The sequence below is a fragment of the Epinephelus fuscoguttatus genome, linkage group LG23 (genome assembly GCF_011397635.1).
Source record: "Epinephelus fuscoguttatus linkage group LG23, E.fuscoguttatus.final_Chr_v1".
NCBI classification, from domain to species: Eukaryota; Metazoa; Chordata; class Actinopteri; order Perciformes; family Serranidae; genus Epinephelus; species Epinephelus fuscoguttatus.
Window position 1 is genome coordinate 5650925 of NC_064774.1, and position 16978 is coordinate 5667902.

The following is a 16978-nucleotide window of genomic DNA, read 5'->3' on the forward strand; positions in this document are numbered from 1 at the left end:
TTGTGTGTAACGTTATTTCTGATATATTTTTTATATAAATCACACGAATGATGTTGTATGAGTGTCTGTGTGTTTTTTCCTCCAGTTATATTGTATTATGTTAAACAGTGCGCATGTGTTTCCTACGAGTGTTTGTTTGTTTGTTAATGTGTGCTTGACAAAAATAAATAAATAAAAAATAAAAACCAGAGGAGGCAAACCCCGGATGTTCGGAAGCGTTCCGTGACGTGTTTCCTGTCGGACTGTTTTTATGGATGGACCGCTGCACCTTGAACCTGTCAGAGCAGCCTGTCCCGTCTATTTTCTCCTCTCCTCCGTTTATAAACACTTTTATTAAAAATGTCTAATTTTCCACATTTACTCCGGCACGCGCCCGCGGCACTCACCCGGTTGTCGCTCGGCAGAAGCGCAGAGAAGTGCGTCAGATTAAACGCGAGGTCTTTGAACGTTAGCGCGTCTGCTAAGTTCGAACCGAGCCACACACATGGAGATAAAGTCAGCTCCAGGTGTTACACGAGTTCAGCCCGGACCAGACCCGTCCGGATCGGCTGTGCATCCGGGTTCTGGGGGGACACAGCCGTCTCAGGTACAGAGACACACACCTGTTTAAGTTAAGATCATGCTGAACACACACACACGCACACACACACACACACACACACACACACAAACACACACCTAACAGCTGTTAATGTTAACTAAGTGTACTCCGTGAATGCTAAGGTAAGTAACTTTAAAATCAGTAATCTAAGTCTATACAGTAACTACAGCTGTCAGAGTATAAAGTACAATATTTGCCTCTGAGATGTGGTGGAGTAAAAGTATAAAGTACAAGTAACAACAAGTAACATGAGTCTGAGTGGACGTTCGTGCTAAATTTGTGGAAATTCCCTCGAGGCCTTCTTAAACTGTCATATTCACAAGACAGAAGCAAGGCCATTGACCTCCATATTCTAGTTACATCATCATTGAGTCCAGTTGGATGTTTGTGCCACATTTGAAAGATTAAGATGTCACATTAAGGAGACTAAGGTGGCTCAATGTCATAGTGATTGTGACCTTTGATACATGACCACCAAACTCCAACTACTGTAGTTCATCATTGAGTCCAAGTGGACATTTGTGCCAAATTTGATAGAATTTCCTCAAGGTGTTCTGTAGATATCACATTCCAAGAGAGGTCACAGTGACTTTGACCTTGAGATATCACCTTCATGATAATGTCGGGGCTCAAGGTCATAGTGACCTTTACCTTTGACCTATGACTGCCAAAATCTTATTAGTTAATTTTTGAGTCCATATGAATGTTTGTGCCAAATCTGGGAGAATTCTCTTCACCCCTTCTTGAGATATAGCATTCACAAGAATGAGAAAGAAGCAAGACAATAGTGACCTTGACCTTTGATGTATGACCACCAAAATCTAGCTAATTCATTGTTGAGGCCAAATGGATGTTTGTGCCAAAATACGATTTCCTCAAGGTGTTCTTTAGATATCACATTCAAGAGAGTAGGACAGACCAGGTCACATTGACTTCAACCTTTGACCACCAAGTCTAATCAGATCCTCTTAATGAGTCTAACTGGACGTTTGTGCTGTATTTGAAAGATTGAGATTTCATGTTCATGAGAATGAGGGGTCTCAAGGTCGTAGTGACCTGGACCTTTGACCTTAGACTACCAAAATCTTATCAGGGCTTTTTTAAGTCCATTATAAATAATGTGTTATATAAATAATAATAAAGTATATAAATAATAATATATATCTTGTGTGTTTCCAGTGCCTCAGCTGGTTTACAGTGGGAAGCTGGACTTCCTGGTGTTCGACTACCTCAGTGAGATCACAATGTCTCTGCTCACCGCCGCCAAGACCAAGATGCCTGTGAGTCACAAGTCTGTACACGCTCTGACATATGACTGCGTCACGTAATAATGTGACATCATATAGGATATAAAGTGTTTTTTTATTTTCTTTTTTGGTTTATAAGATCTAAAAATATCTTTAACTGATCAGGGTCAGTATGTTGTTTGTTCGGCTCGCCTTGTGACGGCCATTTTGTTTCCTGTTGAGTGTCAACCTGCAGGTTCAGTCTTTGAAAGTGAAATGTCAGTGCTGTTTTTATTTTCAAATTGTTTGAAATTTTAATTGTGACTTCAGTGTTCGTGGTAAGTAAAGTATATTTTGTTTGTAAAACACATTTCAGAGCAAGAGTTTTTAAATTTTGATTTAACCAGGAAGGCCATTGAGATTAAAATCTCTTTTTCTGAAGGAGACGAGCCACGATGATGCGCCATTATGAGGTTACAGAAATTATAAAATGCAGCATGTGAACAACAGACGAAGAATAATTACAAGGTGCTCTTCAATAAACACTGAAAAAAAAAAATTACAATAAAACTGAGAATCAGAAATAAATATTAAAACTGTACAGAACTGCAGCACAATATGTGTAAATAACATTTGTTTATGTTGCATTTTAATTTATAAATTTAACATTTGAATGTTGTCGTCTGTACAGCAGGTTGAAACGAGATGTTTTCATTTTCACGTTGTTTAAAAAAAAAATTCAGATAAAATGACAGTTAAATGTTCAATGCATAGATATAAAATTAGGTTTTATTGTTTATATTGCATTTTGATTATCACATTTTATTAAACGTGAATGTTGTCCACTGTACAGCGTGGTATGACTTAAATGTAAAACAGTTTTCATTTTAATGTGGTCGTGGGACGCCGACACGAGTTTGTGAAAATTAAAATCCAAGTTGAATTATTGTATTTTAATTTTAATTTTAATTTTAATTCAGATAACACGAACATAGGTCGAGAATTATAATGCTATTGTGGAATTACATTTTTATTTTCAAGTTTATGTTATCATTTAAATAAAGTTCTCTCTGGGCTTCCATACAGGTCAGGTATCTGCTTCTTTCTCATTCTTAAAGGGATAGTGCACCCCGAAATGTAAATTCAGCCATTATCTAATATGGAGGCTGACGGCGCCCCAGATTCAAACGTCCAAAAACACATCATTGAAACCACAAAATATCTCCATACTGCTCGTCCGTAGTGATCCAAGTGTCCTGAAGCCCCGACATAAAAAGTTGTTTGGAAAAACCTCATTTGAACTCTGTTTTTAGCCTCATTGTAGCCTGTAGCTCTGACAGTTAGAGCTACAGGCTACAATGACACTTGGATCACTACGGACGAGCAGTATGGAGATATTTTGTGGTTTCAATGATGTGTTTTTGGACGTTTGAATCTGGGGCGCCGTCAGCCTCCATTAGGTGGAGTTGTGTTGCTACCTCCTCTCCCCTTGGATCTCTGCAAGTGATGTGAGGACTCTAAAACTTCACCTGAGCCTCCCTCGGCATATGGGTGAGTAGATAATGGCTGAATTTTCATTTCTGGGTGCACTATCCCTTTAAGTGTTAGATATGTCGTGTAAATCTTGTGTGCAGATTCTCTGTAATCCCAAATGTAGCACATGTAGTGTCTCTGTAATTAGAAGACTCAGAATAAAATGAGTTTGACTGTTGTTTTAATTTGCTGTTAGTGTAAATACACAGAAATAGACACAGCAGATAAGAACAATGTGTATGATAATAAATGATAATAAATGACCTCCTCTGTGTCTCTGACAGAACATGGGTTACGCTCCGGACTTTGTCCAGGTGGCTCTCGCTCCGTTTATTAACGACATCCACAGGAAAGGTGAGAAAACCTGTTTCTGGGGTCCCGACAGGAAACAAGTCACATTGTGCCACCTGCTGGTTCCCTGTTAGAACAGATCAAACTTCATCAGCTCATTTGTGAACTCTAACTTAACTTATATTTATTTTATTTTTCCAGATTATTTACCTCATTTTATTTGAATCTGTTCAGTTTATTGTTTCAAGTTTAACCATTTGTTCTGTTCCATCATTGTGTGAATGTAAAATAATGATTATTATTATTGTTGTTGTCATTATGTTATTATTATTTTTATGTCCCTGTAATGTGCTGCTGGCCAGTCAGTTTCCATGGCAACCACACACAGTGACAGGTGTAGTGTCCGTCCTCCTTCGCAGGTATCCGCGTGGTGAGTAACGCCGGAGGTGTGAACCCTCTGGCCTGCGCCGAAGCCATACAGGAAGTCATCAAGAAGGCCGGCCTGGACCTCAAGGTCGCCGTGGTGACCGGGGATGACCTCATGCCTCATGTAAGGTCACTATGGCAACAGCATCACCATCATCATCATTATGAACTGATTGGTGTTAATTACAGAATAATTGATCCTCTCCTCTCCTCTCCTCATCTCCTTGTCTCCTTGTGTCCTTGTCTCCTCCTCTCCTCTCCTCTCCTCTCCTCTCAGAGAAACAGTCTGTCAGAAGTCAAGATGGCGGATGGCAGCAGCAGACAGCAGTTACCTAAAACACTCCACAGCATGAACGCTTACCTCGGGTACAGACACTCTATGTTATTACTGAGTGATTGGAAGTGTTTGATGTGTGATGATGAAGGTGTGATGAAGAGTTAACCTGCTGCTCTCATTGGTTGTTTCCTCTCTGTGTGTTCAGAGCTCTTCCTATCCGCCGCTGTCTGGATCTCGGGGCGGACATCGTGGTAACTGGACGCTGTGTGGACAGCGCTGTGGCTCTGGGGCCTCTCATGCACTCTGTACGTGTGACATTAGTGTGTGTGTGTGTGTGTGTGTGTGTGTGTTAGGTTCCAGGGTATCTGCAGGTCTAAAAAGGTTTTTGACCCTGTTGGTTTGTGAGGAGACTCAGTCTGGAGTTTTTATCTGTTACAGTTTGGATGGGAGACGACTGACTATGACCTGCTGGCAGCTGGGAGGTACACACACACACACACACACACACACCACAGCTACAGGAAGAGGCGGAGCTGTGTGTGAGGTCCACATCCTCCTCCTCTTCATCATCATCACCTGAATCTTACCATCTGAAATGATTCTGTTCCTCTGTCTCGTCTCAGCTGTGTCCCGCCGCCACATTTTCTTCACTGATTCTGTCAAACGTCTCTCCTCATTGTCCTTCATATCTAAGATGATGATGTTATATCTGTTATTAATGTGTGTGTGTGTGTGTGTGTGTGTGTGTGTGTGTGTGTGTGTGTCAGTCTGGCAGGTCACCTGATCGAGTGTGGAGCTCAGAGTACAGGAGGGATCTTCACCGACTGGCACAAAGTCCCTGACTGGTGAGACGGAGCTGAATCACTGAGTCAGTTAAAGAAGTCTGTTTCCACACAGCCGGTCTGAACAGCCTGGAAACACCTGGAGAACTGACCTGTCAGTTTCCAGGCCTTGAAACTAAATGTTGATGCTTTTGTAGGAGAGAGACTCTAATCAGAAATTTAAGCTGAAAGCTGTGAAGGTGTGTTTGCACCTCTTAAACTTCAGCTGACACAGAAACGCAGGAGTCTCCTGGATGATACAGCCATCCTGTAAGTTTCTGTTCTGACCACCACCTTGAATCAGTAATAATAATAACTACATTTATGCTGCACGTTTCAAAACAAGCACCAGGTTTAACTTGTGTAATGGCAGCAACAGAAAGTTTCATTATGATAATGAACTTTATTTATACAGCACCTTTCAAAACACAAAGTGCTCTGTAATGTAACTGAACACAAAGAGAATAAAACAGAAAACAGGTCATAAAATGTCATTTAAAGATAAAATAAAGAAGGGCAAAACTAAAATCAAGATAATAAATGTGAAAAACAGACTGCTCAGATAGAATCAGCTTTCAGATAGAAGGACGTTTTTAGGAGAGACTCAGACGGCCTTATAAGGATAAGATGAACTTTATTAATCCCACACTTAAAGGACAGAAAGGGGTCGGAGCTGCTGTAACCAGCTGCCACTCAGGCGGCGCCATCTTGGTTCATGATTTTATCCTCGGGCAGGTCGTTCCAGAGCCTCGAGGCCCTGATTCTAAAAGCTCTGTCCCCTTTAGTCTTCAATCTGGACTCTGGGACAAACAGACGACCTCTGCCCGAGGATCTCACTCTGCTCGCAGTGCTTTATAAACAGTAACTACTACGAATCACATTCACACACTGATGGAACAGCCGTCGGGAAAAATCTGGGGCTCAGCGTCCTTCTCAAGGATACTTCGACATGTGGACTAGAGGAGCTGGAGATTAAACTGCCGATCTTCTGATTAGAAGACGACACGCTCTACCTGCTGAGCCACAGCTGCACCAACACGTCAAAAACAGTCATTTAGCTTCCCTGTTAGCTGATCTCGTCCTCTGCTCAGAGGGTAAGGAGCTCCTGGACGTCATTGTTCACCCAGTTTGTGGACATTTTCGGCCGCTGTTGTGCTTCTGTGAGTTAGCTGCTAACTGCTAGTAGCTGCTTTTTAAATCTCCCGCGGTGTTTTGTTGCTGTTCCCCCATGTGCGATACAGAACGCAGAGATATTTGGGCCTTGAAGAGGCAGCGTGATCCGAGGCTCCAGCTAACATCTCTGAAACATTTCCTGGACTCTTTGCCCAGTGATGCCAAAATAAAACAGCCTTCACAGCTTTAGATAAAAACTATGGCGTGATTTTAAAAATGTCGGTGGTTCTGCTGCACTTAGAGGTGAAAGTACGGCATGACAGTCGACCATGACTTCCTGTTGTGAAAGGTTGCTCGGTGAAATAAGGTTGCTGACTCCACATATCTGAACTGTGTGTTTGTGTGTCAGGGACAACATGGGTTTCCCTGTGGTGGAATGTTCCAGCGACGGCTCCTTCGTTCTCTCCAAGCCGCCCAAAACCGGCGGCCTCGTCTCCTTTGGCACGACGGCCGAGCAGCTGGTGTACGAGATCGGCGACCCGCGGCGATACCTGCTGCCCGATGTGATCTGTGACTTCAGCCAGGTGTCCATCAAGGAGGTGCCAGGTACACACACACACACACACAAACACACATTTAAACACACACACACACACACAGAGTCAGCACTGAGGACGTGACCAGCGGCTGAACTGTTGACTGTTTTCATAACCCTTGAACAACCTTAAACAAACGCGTCTGCAGCTTCGCTTCGACCTCTGAATGAACCTCCAATCAACTCTGTATCAGCTCTCAGTGATTTATTTTCCTTTTATAAAAACTAAACATGAATCCATCAGGACGGTCCGACGGCATCTGCTGCGGCGTCTCCGCCTGAACTGATAAGGCGCTCTCTCTTGTTCTCTCATTAATTCAGTCTTTATTCTAATCTGCTGTTAGCGGGAGGATCAACACTCTCTCCTGCTGTTCTGTTGATGTACGTTATGTTTACGTTTCAGATTATGTGTCCTGAATATTTCACAGCTCTGACTCCTGCGTGACCCCGACGTGATCCACTGCTCTACGACACATGAACACATTTCTGTGTCTGTAGAACGCAGGAACCAGTTCATCCTGCTGAGTTTAACTGGTCAAAGAGCAGCTGAGAGAGTTCAGACCAGTCTGTTGTTCGCTCTCAGTAACTCTGTTAAATAAATATATTCATTCTGCAACATACACATGACATCGTCACAGAATAACTTCAGGAACGTTTCATCTTGGCGTCTTCGACACTGATGTCGAAAATAACACCGCGTCCTCTCAGACACATGACACGTGCATGTTTAGAGTCTGATGATGTCATCACTCTGTATATACGCTGATGTACAGTATGACAAAAGAGGAGAGGAAGAAAACTGGAGAGATATGTGAGGTGAGGAAGAAGCGAGGAGAGGAGAAGAGCACAAAAGGAGAGGAGAGAAAAATAGGGAGCAAGGAGAGGAGATTGGGAAACAAGAGGAGAGGAAAGGACTGGACGAATAAAGGAGAGAAGAAGAGGAAGCAGGGAGGTGAGGGGCGGAAATGAGAGTAGAGGATCAAACAAGGAGAGAAGAGGAGGGAACAAGGAAATGAGGGAACTGCAGGAGAGAAGGAAACAATGAGAGGAGAGGAGGAAAAGAAGAGGAGAGAGGAATGGGAAACAAGTAGAGGACAAAAGAAGAAAGGAGAAGAGGAAACAAAGTGGGAAGAGGAGGAAACAAGGAAGGGAAAGGAGGAAACAAAACAGGAGAGAAGGAGGAAACAAGGAGAGAAGAAGAGGGAACAAGGAAAGGAGGAAATGACATTAGAGAAGGAAACAAGTGAGGAAACAAGGAGAGGAGAAGAGGAAAGAGAGAGGAGAGGAGGAGGAGACAAGGAGAGAGGAAGAATGGGAAACAAGGAGAGGACAAAAGAAGAAAGGAGAGGAGGAAACAAAGAGGGAAGAGGAGGAAATAAAACATAGTCTCCTGGTCTCCTTCATGTTACGTCAGTTCATATTTTGTGATGAAGACTCTCAGTCAGAGTTCAGGTGAGCTGGTGTCACCTGAACTCTGACTGATGATAAATATCAACGGCCAAAATGTCTGACTGGAAATTTGCCAGATCAATAAATGAACAGATTAACAGCATATTAAACATCCTGATATCATGTGACCTGTAAGAAATGTTACTGATGGATATTCATCACCAACCGAAGCTGCAGAGTCGTCTCTGCCTGTTCTGAGCGTACGCCGCCTCCGTGGCGGTCGCGGTCCTCCTCAGCGTGCTCGTTAGGTGACGCCATCACGTTCTTCAGAGAGACCTTCAAACACACGCAGGTCGCCGCATAGATCAGACCGGAGGTACGCTTCACTCCACCCAGCGAGAGTCTTATTTTCAAGTTATTTGATGTTATGGCTGTTTAAGACATACGTCCTGTAGTTGTTCTACGAGGCTCTGGAATATTGGCGGCCATATTGGCGGCGTGGCATCAACTCTGCTCTGCCCCTGAACTCTCTGAACAGACTCTCTGGACACAGCGTCCTGTTTCACAGAGGAATGTGAACTTTTAGCTGCTGTTGTGTCCAGAGATGTAAATATGTCAGTCTCATTGAACTCCTCAGCCTGTTGCCCCCCCCGCTCCCTCATCAGGAGTTTATGTAGTAACATGAAGGAGGCGGGAGCGTGAACTGAAGACGACCCCGCTGACAGTCTGCAGACCAGTTCACACAGAGGTCGGCAAAGTGCTGCGTGATGTTTTCAGCTCACTGAGGAGGAGGAGGAGGAGGAGGAGGCGAACCACGGTGCTGAGGAGAGACCAGGAGGACACAAGGGGAGGAGAGAAGGAAACGAGAAGCTAGGAGAGCTGGTGAATGTGGTGAGGATGCCACAGCGGTGACAGTGACATGAGGCGACGCCCTCCTTCAGTCTCAGTTGTGAAACACGTTTAAATTAAAAAATAGTTGTTGTTGTTATTGTTGTGTTGTTTGTTGTGTAACTAAAGTTATTTTTCTCACATAAATCACTTTAACTAAGGAAGCATGTGGCGACTGTGAAGTAATGCTGCTACAGTGTGTGTGTGTGTGTGTGTGTCGAGGGGCATAATGTTCTTGGTGTGTGTTTAATTTGTTGAGATCACTGTGTCTGAGGTGGAAAACTTAACGCCCCAGAGATGTTGTGAGACTGGGAGATTCTTCAGCCCAGTAGTGCGGCTGTGGGATGGATCATGTCGGGTGTGTTGACAAAATAGTGACAGTGGAACGTTTGACTCAGATTTGAATCGTGCAATAAGTCGTGTCCACTTTGACCTCTGAGTGGATCGTTGTGAAACAGCGTGCTCTTTCCAGGATCTTGCTGATGAAGGGCAGGTTGGAGATTGGCCGGTAGTTGGTGAAGTCATCAGGGTCCAAACCAGGCTTCTTGAGAATTGGGGTGATTTTGCGACTGGTGGGTACTGTGCCAGATTCTCAGTGTTCAGAGGAAAGCTTAAAGTCAAACAGAGACAGCAGCAGACACAGATCATCATAGGTTTAGCTTCTCATCGTTGGAGAGCGCTGAAAGAAGAGAAAGGACTTTAGGCAGACGTGGACGTCATGGACTTTTGGAGACAAAAGTTCTGACTTATCCGTCGTCAGTTTTTGTTTCAGAGATCATCTGTGCAGGAAGAAGCTCCACTCCACTCAGCTGTCGATGACAGGAGTTGATTTTCAGTCGGGCATGGATAACCTGGAAAAGTCACAAAATTAGTGACAATTTTTGAAAGTTTTGGATCAGTCACAGAAATGTTGCGTGTCATGGACTTGTCACAGTAATCTTCCATTAAAGCATCCAAATAATCTAACAGCAGAAATGGCAGATGTATTTTCTGAAGCTGTCAACGTAGCGTAGCTCGAATAAGTGTCGATTTGTGACGCTTTGCTCATGTATGTTTCTCTGTCCTGTCTGTCCCTCCCTTCATGTATGCTCGCTGCCTGAGATTATGTTTGAACTGAATTAATATGTTTGAAAAATGCCGGGTAAATGGGACAAGGACAGCAACACTCCATCGTCACAGAAACAGAAACAACAATAACAAGGTCATGGAAAAGTTTTGAAATTTTGTCCATGAAAATGTGCAGGAGCTCAGAATGAATCACTTGTTAGTTTAGTCCATAAAATGTCAAAACATTGTGTAAACTGTCAGTCTCTCAGGGTCCAGGGTGACGCTCCCACGTGTCTCCTTTCACCGGGCCTGTGGTCCAAAAATGGCAGCGTCTCTGTCCACATTGGTTAACAGTTCGACCCTCGCTGCTTCCACACCAGGAGCTTTTCGTCCATCGTCTCACTCCCACGTCACTTTGTTAAATAGCAGCTGAGTCTCTTCGATCATACCTGACTCAGTGTGACGACTGCCCGTTGTTCCACTGCTCATAACTGAAGCCTGAATGAAACATCTTCTGATCAACCCATATCAGTTTCAGGCTTAAAATAACCACTTCAGTTTAGGCTCCTCCCCCTCACGCTTCAAGCTCTGCACATCTCGAGTACAGATACAGATCATGGTGAACTCACTTATCTCTGCGGTCTACTAAACTGTGTGTGTGTGTGTGTGTGTGTGTGTGTGTGTGTGTGTGTGTGTTTCCAGGTGTAGATGGAGGTGCTGTCAGAGTGACGGGGGCTAAAGGTCTCGCTCCATCACATGACTACAAGGTAAACATCATCATCATCATCATGACAAGATTAAGAGGTTTTTTTTGCATCTGAAGGATCGCCTGAATTTGTGGTCTTCCTGTCTGATATGCTCCTCCTCCTCCTCCTCCTCCTCCTCCTCCTCCTCCTCTTCTTCTCCAGGTGTGTGCCACCTACATGGACGGTTTCAGGGCGACGGCGGTGTGTCCGGTCGGAGGCCCGAGAGCAGCAGAAAAGGCTCGAAGAACCGCAGAGAGCATCATCAAACGGTTTGTGTGCATGAAAGACGACTCCACCTGTGTGTGATGCTCTGAACTTTATTTATATTCCTGAGAATAACTGGTGTGTGTGTGTGTGTGTGTGTGTGTGTGTGCGCGTCTGTGCGTGCGCAGGACGAAGCGAATGTTTCAGCAGTTGAAGTTTGAAGATTTCAGCTCCGTCAACATCCAGATCCTCGGAGCCGAGGACACGTACGGCCCCAACGCTCGCAGACAGGTAACATGAACACACCTGCACCGTGTGTCGTCCTGCAGCCAGAGCACATTACCGTAGTTTCTCTAATAGAAGCTGAAGATTGAATCAAGGCTGGATGAACTTCAGCCTGTGATGAACTGTGCATGCTAACGATGAATGCTGCACATTTAAACCAACAAAATAATGATGCTGTTTTCAACACTTAGTTTGTCGTTCTTTTATTCTCTCTCTTTCCATTCCTCCTCTTCACCCTCCTCTCTGTCTTCTGTCTTTAACAGCAGATTCAGGTCAGGGTCAGACTTAATCCTGTTTCACAGACTCTCTCCTCGTCCCTCCATCCGTCCAAAACTTCTCTTGTACCAGAAGCAGGTCAAGGTCGGAGCTAAGCCTGTGTCACGCTGCTGACCTCACACACTTCCCTCTTTATGTTCTCTTCCTCTCTTCTGTGTCTTTGTCTCTCTTCGTCCTCTCCCCCTCATTTCCCTCCTCTTCTCGTTTGTCTGATACGTTTGGAGGCAGGCAGGACTGTCGTTAACACCATGTTGTGTCTGTGGTGTGTTTGATCAGGGCTCCAGAGAGGCCGTGCTCTGGATGGCCGTCCATCACAAACAGAAAAAAGCTCTTGAGCTCTTCGCCAGAGAAGTCGCTCCTGCAGGAACCGGCATGGGTACGACAAACAACATCTGACTTGCGAACGTGTCAAGTGTTAAAAAAAGTACAGTGAATTTCCTGCACAGAGCTTTTATTTTGAAGTGCTGTTTCCTGCTGTAGAGTGAGAGACTAACAGAGCGTTACTTGACTGAGACAGTAAACTAGCTTGATGACAAACACAAGTGTGACACTGAATATATTAAACTGTGTGGACCTTGAACTGACTGAGGAGAAATCTGGACCCTGTGGACCAGTTGTTTGCCACAGTTTTATTTCTGCACAAAATCCAAAATGTACCAGGGCGACGCAGAAAAGACATCATCCCTGCAGCACTCTATCATGTCCAGAAATGTTGATAAACTGTCCAAAAAAATTACTAAAAAGGCAATAAAATGTCAGAAAAATATTATGAAAGTGTCAGAAAAAAAGTTAATAAAATGTTCAGAAAATATTCAGAAAATGACCTAAAAACATTATTAAAATGTCAGAAAAATTCAATAAAATGTCTGAAAAAATATTAAAATGTCTTAAAAAAATGTCTGAAACAGTGTCCCAAAATATTATTAAAATGTCAGAAGAAAAGTAAATAAAATGTCCAAAACATGTTGATTTAATGACCTAGAAATATTATGAAAATGTCAGAAGATAATTTAATAAAATGTCAGAAAAAAAGATTATAAAATGTCCTAAAATATTAATTAAATGTCTTAAAAAATGTCTGAAACAATGTCCTAAAATATTTATTAAAATGTCAGAAGAAAAGTACATACAATGTCCAAAAATGTTGATAAAATGACCTAAAAAACATTATTAAAATATCAGAAAAATTCAGTAAAATTTCCTAAAATATTATTAAAATGTCAGAACAAAAGTAAATAACATATCCAAAAAATGTTGATAAGATGACCCAGAAATATTATGAAAATGTCAGAAAAAAGATTATAAAATATCTGAAAAATGTAGATAAAATGTCCAAGAAAAAAGTAAAATATCATAAAAAGTTAATAAAATCCAAAATATATTTTTAAATGAAAAAAGTTAATGAAATAGTCCAAAAATTATGAATAAATTGATTGAAAAGTCAATAAATGCCCAAAAGTAAAAAGTAAATAACATGTCCAAAAAATGTTGATAAAATGACCAAGAAATATTTTGAAAATGTCAGGAAAAAAAAGTTAATAAAATGTCAAAGAATATTATTCAGATGTCAGAAAAAAGGTTATAAATGTCTGAAAAATGTTGATAAAATGTCCAAAATATATTTTTAAATGTCAGAAAAAAGTTTATGAAATAGTCCAAAAATTATGAATAAATTGAATGAAAAAGAATGTTCAAAAAAAGTCAATAAATACACAAAAATATTATTTAAATGTCTGAAATGTTTGTGAACTATCAGTTATCTCTGGAGCACTCTCTGACAGCCTGTGGACTGATTTCCGTGTGAAGGACTGGGTTGAATTATTCAAGAAAATCCAAAGGATGTGACGTTATGCGTGTCAGTGTGCAACACTAGCTAATGTTAGCCAAGAAATGGAGTCCGCTAACGTCAACAAAAGACTGGCACCCACCTCAACACAGAGTCCACATGCTGTGTTTCCGTTGAGGCGGACCTTTAGTTGGAAAATTCAGCCAGAGCAGGCAGATCAGCAAACTTTCTGTTGCTGCCTGAACATAGGTTAGACCCTGCGCAGCTGCTGGTCACCAGGCGGCTGTGACAGTATCAGCACCCTGCAGAGCCAGAGAGCCGCCATTTTAGACATACGCATGTGCCAGTTCCACAGCCATCATCTTTATTTTCTTGAAAAAGGCTACTACTTTACCCACAATGCAACTCAAGCTGCACACAGCTATAGCCTCGACCCTGTGCCCTGCAGCAGAGATGAGCAGAGGGTGTGGTTTCCTTCGTGTCTAAAAAGCCTGAACTCTGTTTTAACCTTGTGAGTGAAACATTCACACACTCCCTGCTCAGGGCATTTATTAATATCCTCCATGCTGCAGATAAGCAGGGCTGTGACCTCCTGAATTTGGGTTTTGTTTATGGTAACCAGTTCAAATCAACCACACACACTCAGCATGAACTCTGTGTGACTCAGCTGTTTGTGCTGTTGAACTGTAAGTGGGACAGGAAGCTGAAGCTGAGTTCAGACCAGCTGTTACACCTGCTGCAACTGTAAAGATCAGCATTTTCATGTTTTTAAACGTCCTCATTCCTCTTGTCTCCCTGCTCACAGCTCCCGGACTGACCGGCATCGTGGGCGGACGACCTAGAGTGTGAGTTTAGATATGCACCTTTATCCCCTGAAGACTTAATTTACCCACAGCTGTGTCTCACGTGTCCACTTTGTACACAGTAACCAGAGTCATGTCCTCCCTCCAGGTCTCCCGTCCTGAAGCCATTTTTCTTCTTACATCCCAAATCTGAGCTGAAGGTGAGTTTGAGTTGAGCTGACAAATGTTTATCAAGAAAAAACAAGCTGTCGCAGCAGTTTGGGGTTTTCAGGAAATTCTAACAAAGAAGGAACCTGATGAGTCACAGAGTGAGAAGAACTGACTGTGAACTGTCTCTGTTTGTGTTTCAAGTCCTTCCTGAAGTCTTAGTAACCAACAGCTGGTTTGTTTACGCAGATACGAAAGCTGACGACAGAAAAGCTGCTGAGTCTTGAATCTCAGTACATTTGCTTTGTTTGAGGATGAATTTATTCAGACAGAATTCAGACACAGCTGCATTTATTTCTCTCTTTCACTCTGTTGTTCAATAAAAAGGGAAAAAATAAGGAAGCTAAATAAAAATGTCGTTTTGTCGTCGAACTATTTGAACTGACCGTCAGTCCCACGACACTCGTTCACGTTGAGCTCTCTGCAGGTGGACATTCACATCGGTGGAGAGCTGGTGGAGTCTCTCACAGAGGCGGAGCCAGACACACCTGAGCAGGAAGCCCCTCCCACCTCAGCAGAGGACGAACATGACGCAGGTAAACAAGAGCACCATGTTATGTTCCTTACATTACATGTGACAGTTTGTTATGAATATTGAAGGGTCAAAGAGAGTCAGTTTAATCCAAGCGGCAGCCTCCAGGGGTGACGAGTGAAGCCAATGCGGAAGTGCCACAAACTGCAGTTCGTTGAATGGCCACTTGAGGCAGGCTGCAGAAGCGAGTCAATCCCCACAGACCTCCATGTTAAGATGCTCAACTTTACAGCAGAAATAAACATGTTTACAGCCTGGTGCAAAAATACGGTTTTGGTCTCTGTAGCTAATTTCTCCTTGCGCATAATTGAGGCCGTGGCCACTTTGAGTGACAGGTGGCGCCGTCATGGGTGGCTAACTAGCCGCTGGCTGTCTGCTAGGCATCATCTCAGCTAATTCGCCAGTCAGTGAACCTGACCTCTGAGCCGTGTTTGTGCCTTTTGGATATTTTGTTTCGTGAGGGAGCTGGCACCAAGCGGGAACAGCCAACACCACAGGGCTAGCCAAACCAGCGTAGCTTGTTAGCCTAGCTCGTTAGCCTAACTTAGCAGCTTCGAGCGAGGTGGGCGTGCTTAAGCAACCAGGCTTCATTTGGCCCGCCTCTATGCCCATTTTTGATTGACAGGGAGTTGGGCGGAGTCAGGCACTGGCGCCTACTTTGAGCTTCAAACCCGCTCCTCATAAACCAGTGGGTGACGTCACGGTCAGGTTAGTTTTATCAGTCAACTGCTGATGGGGCCTGAAGCGTCAGCGCTGTTGCCATGGTTACCTCTATTTTAGTTTTGAAAAGTTTACGGGGTCTGTCATGAGGCACCGTTTGCTCTTAGGAGTATAAAAGGAATCCTTGACAATCCTCGACCAGAAAGGTCATTAGTGGGCAAGATTTCATTGGTTGCTTAATCGCGGAAAAAAACAAACAAACATGAAACTCTATGAGGAGCTGCGCCTTGGTCTTTTAAGGTTTTGTATGTGCAAAATGACTGTTTGCTACTGAAAGACATGGTGGACGAATTGTGTCCTGAGCAGAGAGTGATGTCACACTCCCTCTGTGAGTGTCTCGCTGGACTTCTAGAGTCTGAATATGTTCTGAATGTGGTGTACAGCTCCTTTGAGAGGTTGCAGACGTCCTCAATGGCTTCAAATGGACTGGAGTGGTGATTTAGGGGTTCCAGGGGTTATTAAAGCGTTTTAGATTGTCCCTGAGAAAGTTCCAGGGTCCTTGAGGGGCTTGGATGGGGTAAGAGGGGTCACAGAGTCCTTGAGGAAGTTCCAGGAATCCATCAGGGCTCCTCTCGAGGGTTTTAGGTCTTCAGGGGGACTGAATTGGTCTTTCAGGGGTCACAAACAGTTCTTGAAGAGGCTCCAGAGTCCAGTTCAGTCACAGCGGTGTGGGGAGTGGGTGCTGATGACGCGGTGGATTTTGGTGCTCACAGCATGGACACCACCTTAACACCACCCGTCTGATTGAACTTGAATGGTGCGTCAGGGTTTGAGATTGTCCGTGAGGAAGCTCCAGGGCCCTTGAGGGGGCTTGAAGGATCTTTGCATTATAGAGCTTCAGCCTTTGGTTAGTAAGCAGGTCAAAGGTCGTGTCTCACCTCACCATCCTTGTTCATGTGTTCATAAGAAAATAAAAGTAAGTGACAGAATGAATGAATGATTGTGAACAGTTATTGATGATGGACGGTTTGTGCAGTTACTGATGTCTGCCTACAGAGGGCGACATCTTCCCATGTCCCGTTACCTCCATAATCACAACCAATGCTGTGTGTGTGTGTGTGTGTGTGTGTGTGTGTGTGTGTGGCATCTTCTGTTCCTGAGAAGTACAAGCTGTGCCACTTTTCATCCTTTCACCATCGCTGCATTCACATGGCCCCGAACAAATACTCAGCACACAGAGACGCTCCTTAAGCTGTCTCACACTCACACACA

At 43.5% G+C, this 16978-nt stretch overlaps 1 protein-coding gene across 1 annotated transcript in view; it reads left to right on the forward strand.

Annotated features, from left to right (window-relative positions):
* The first annotated feature begins 250 nt into the window (after window positions 1-250).
* lratb.1 (lecithin retinol acyltransferase b, tandem duplicate 1) overlaps window positions 251-16978 on the forward strand; it is a 32996-nt gene continuing 16268 nt past the window's right edge. Inside the window, exons 1-16 of the mRNA XM_049567689.1 lie at window positions 251-586; window positions 1781-1881; window positions 3645-3714; window positions 4071-4201; window positions 4355-4443; window positions 4560-4659; window positions 4793-4836; window positions 5122-5199; window positions 6698-6894; window positions 10910-10974; window positions 11116-11222; window positions 11346-11448; window positions 11995-12094; window positions 14310-14349; window positions 14456-14507; window positions 14942-15050. Coding sequence (XP_049423646.1) covers window positions 340-586; window positions 1781-1881; window positions 3645-3714; window positions 4071-4201; window positions 4355-4443; window positions 4560-4659; window positions 4793-4836; window positions 5122-5199; window positions 6698-6894; window positions 10910-10974; window positions 11116-11222; window positions 11346-11448; window positions 11995-12094; window positions 14310-14349; window positions 14456-14507; window positions 14942-15050 — 1633 coding nt within the window. The 5' untranslated portion in view covers window positions 251-339. The remainder of the gene's footprint in view (window positions 587-1780; window positions 1882-3644; window positions 3715-4070; window positions 4202-4354; window positions 4444-4559; window positions 4660-4792; window positions 4837-5121; window positions 5200-6697; window positions 6895-10909; window positions 10975-11115; window positions 11223-11345; window positions 11449-11994; window positions 12095-14309; window positions 14350-14455; window positions 14508-14941; window positions 15051-16978) is intronic.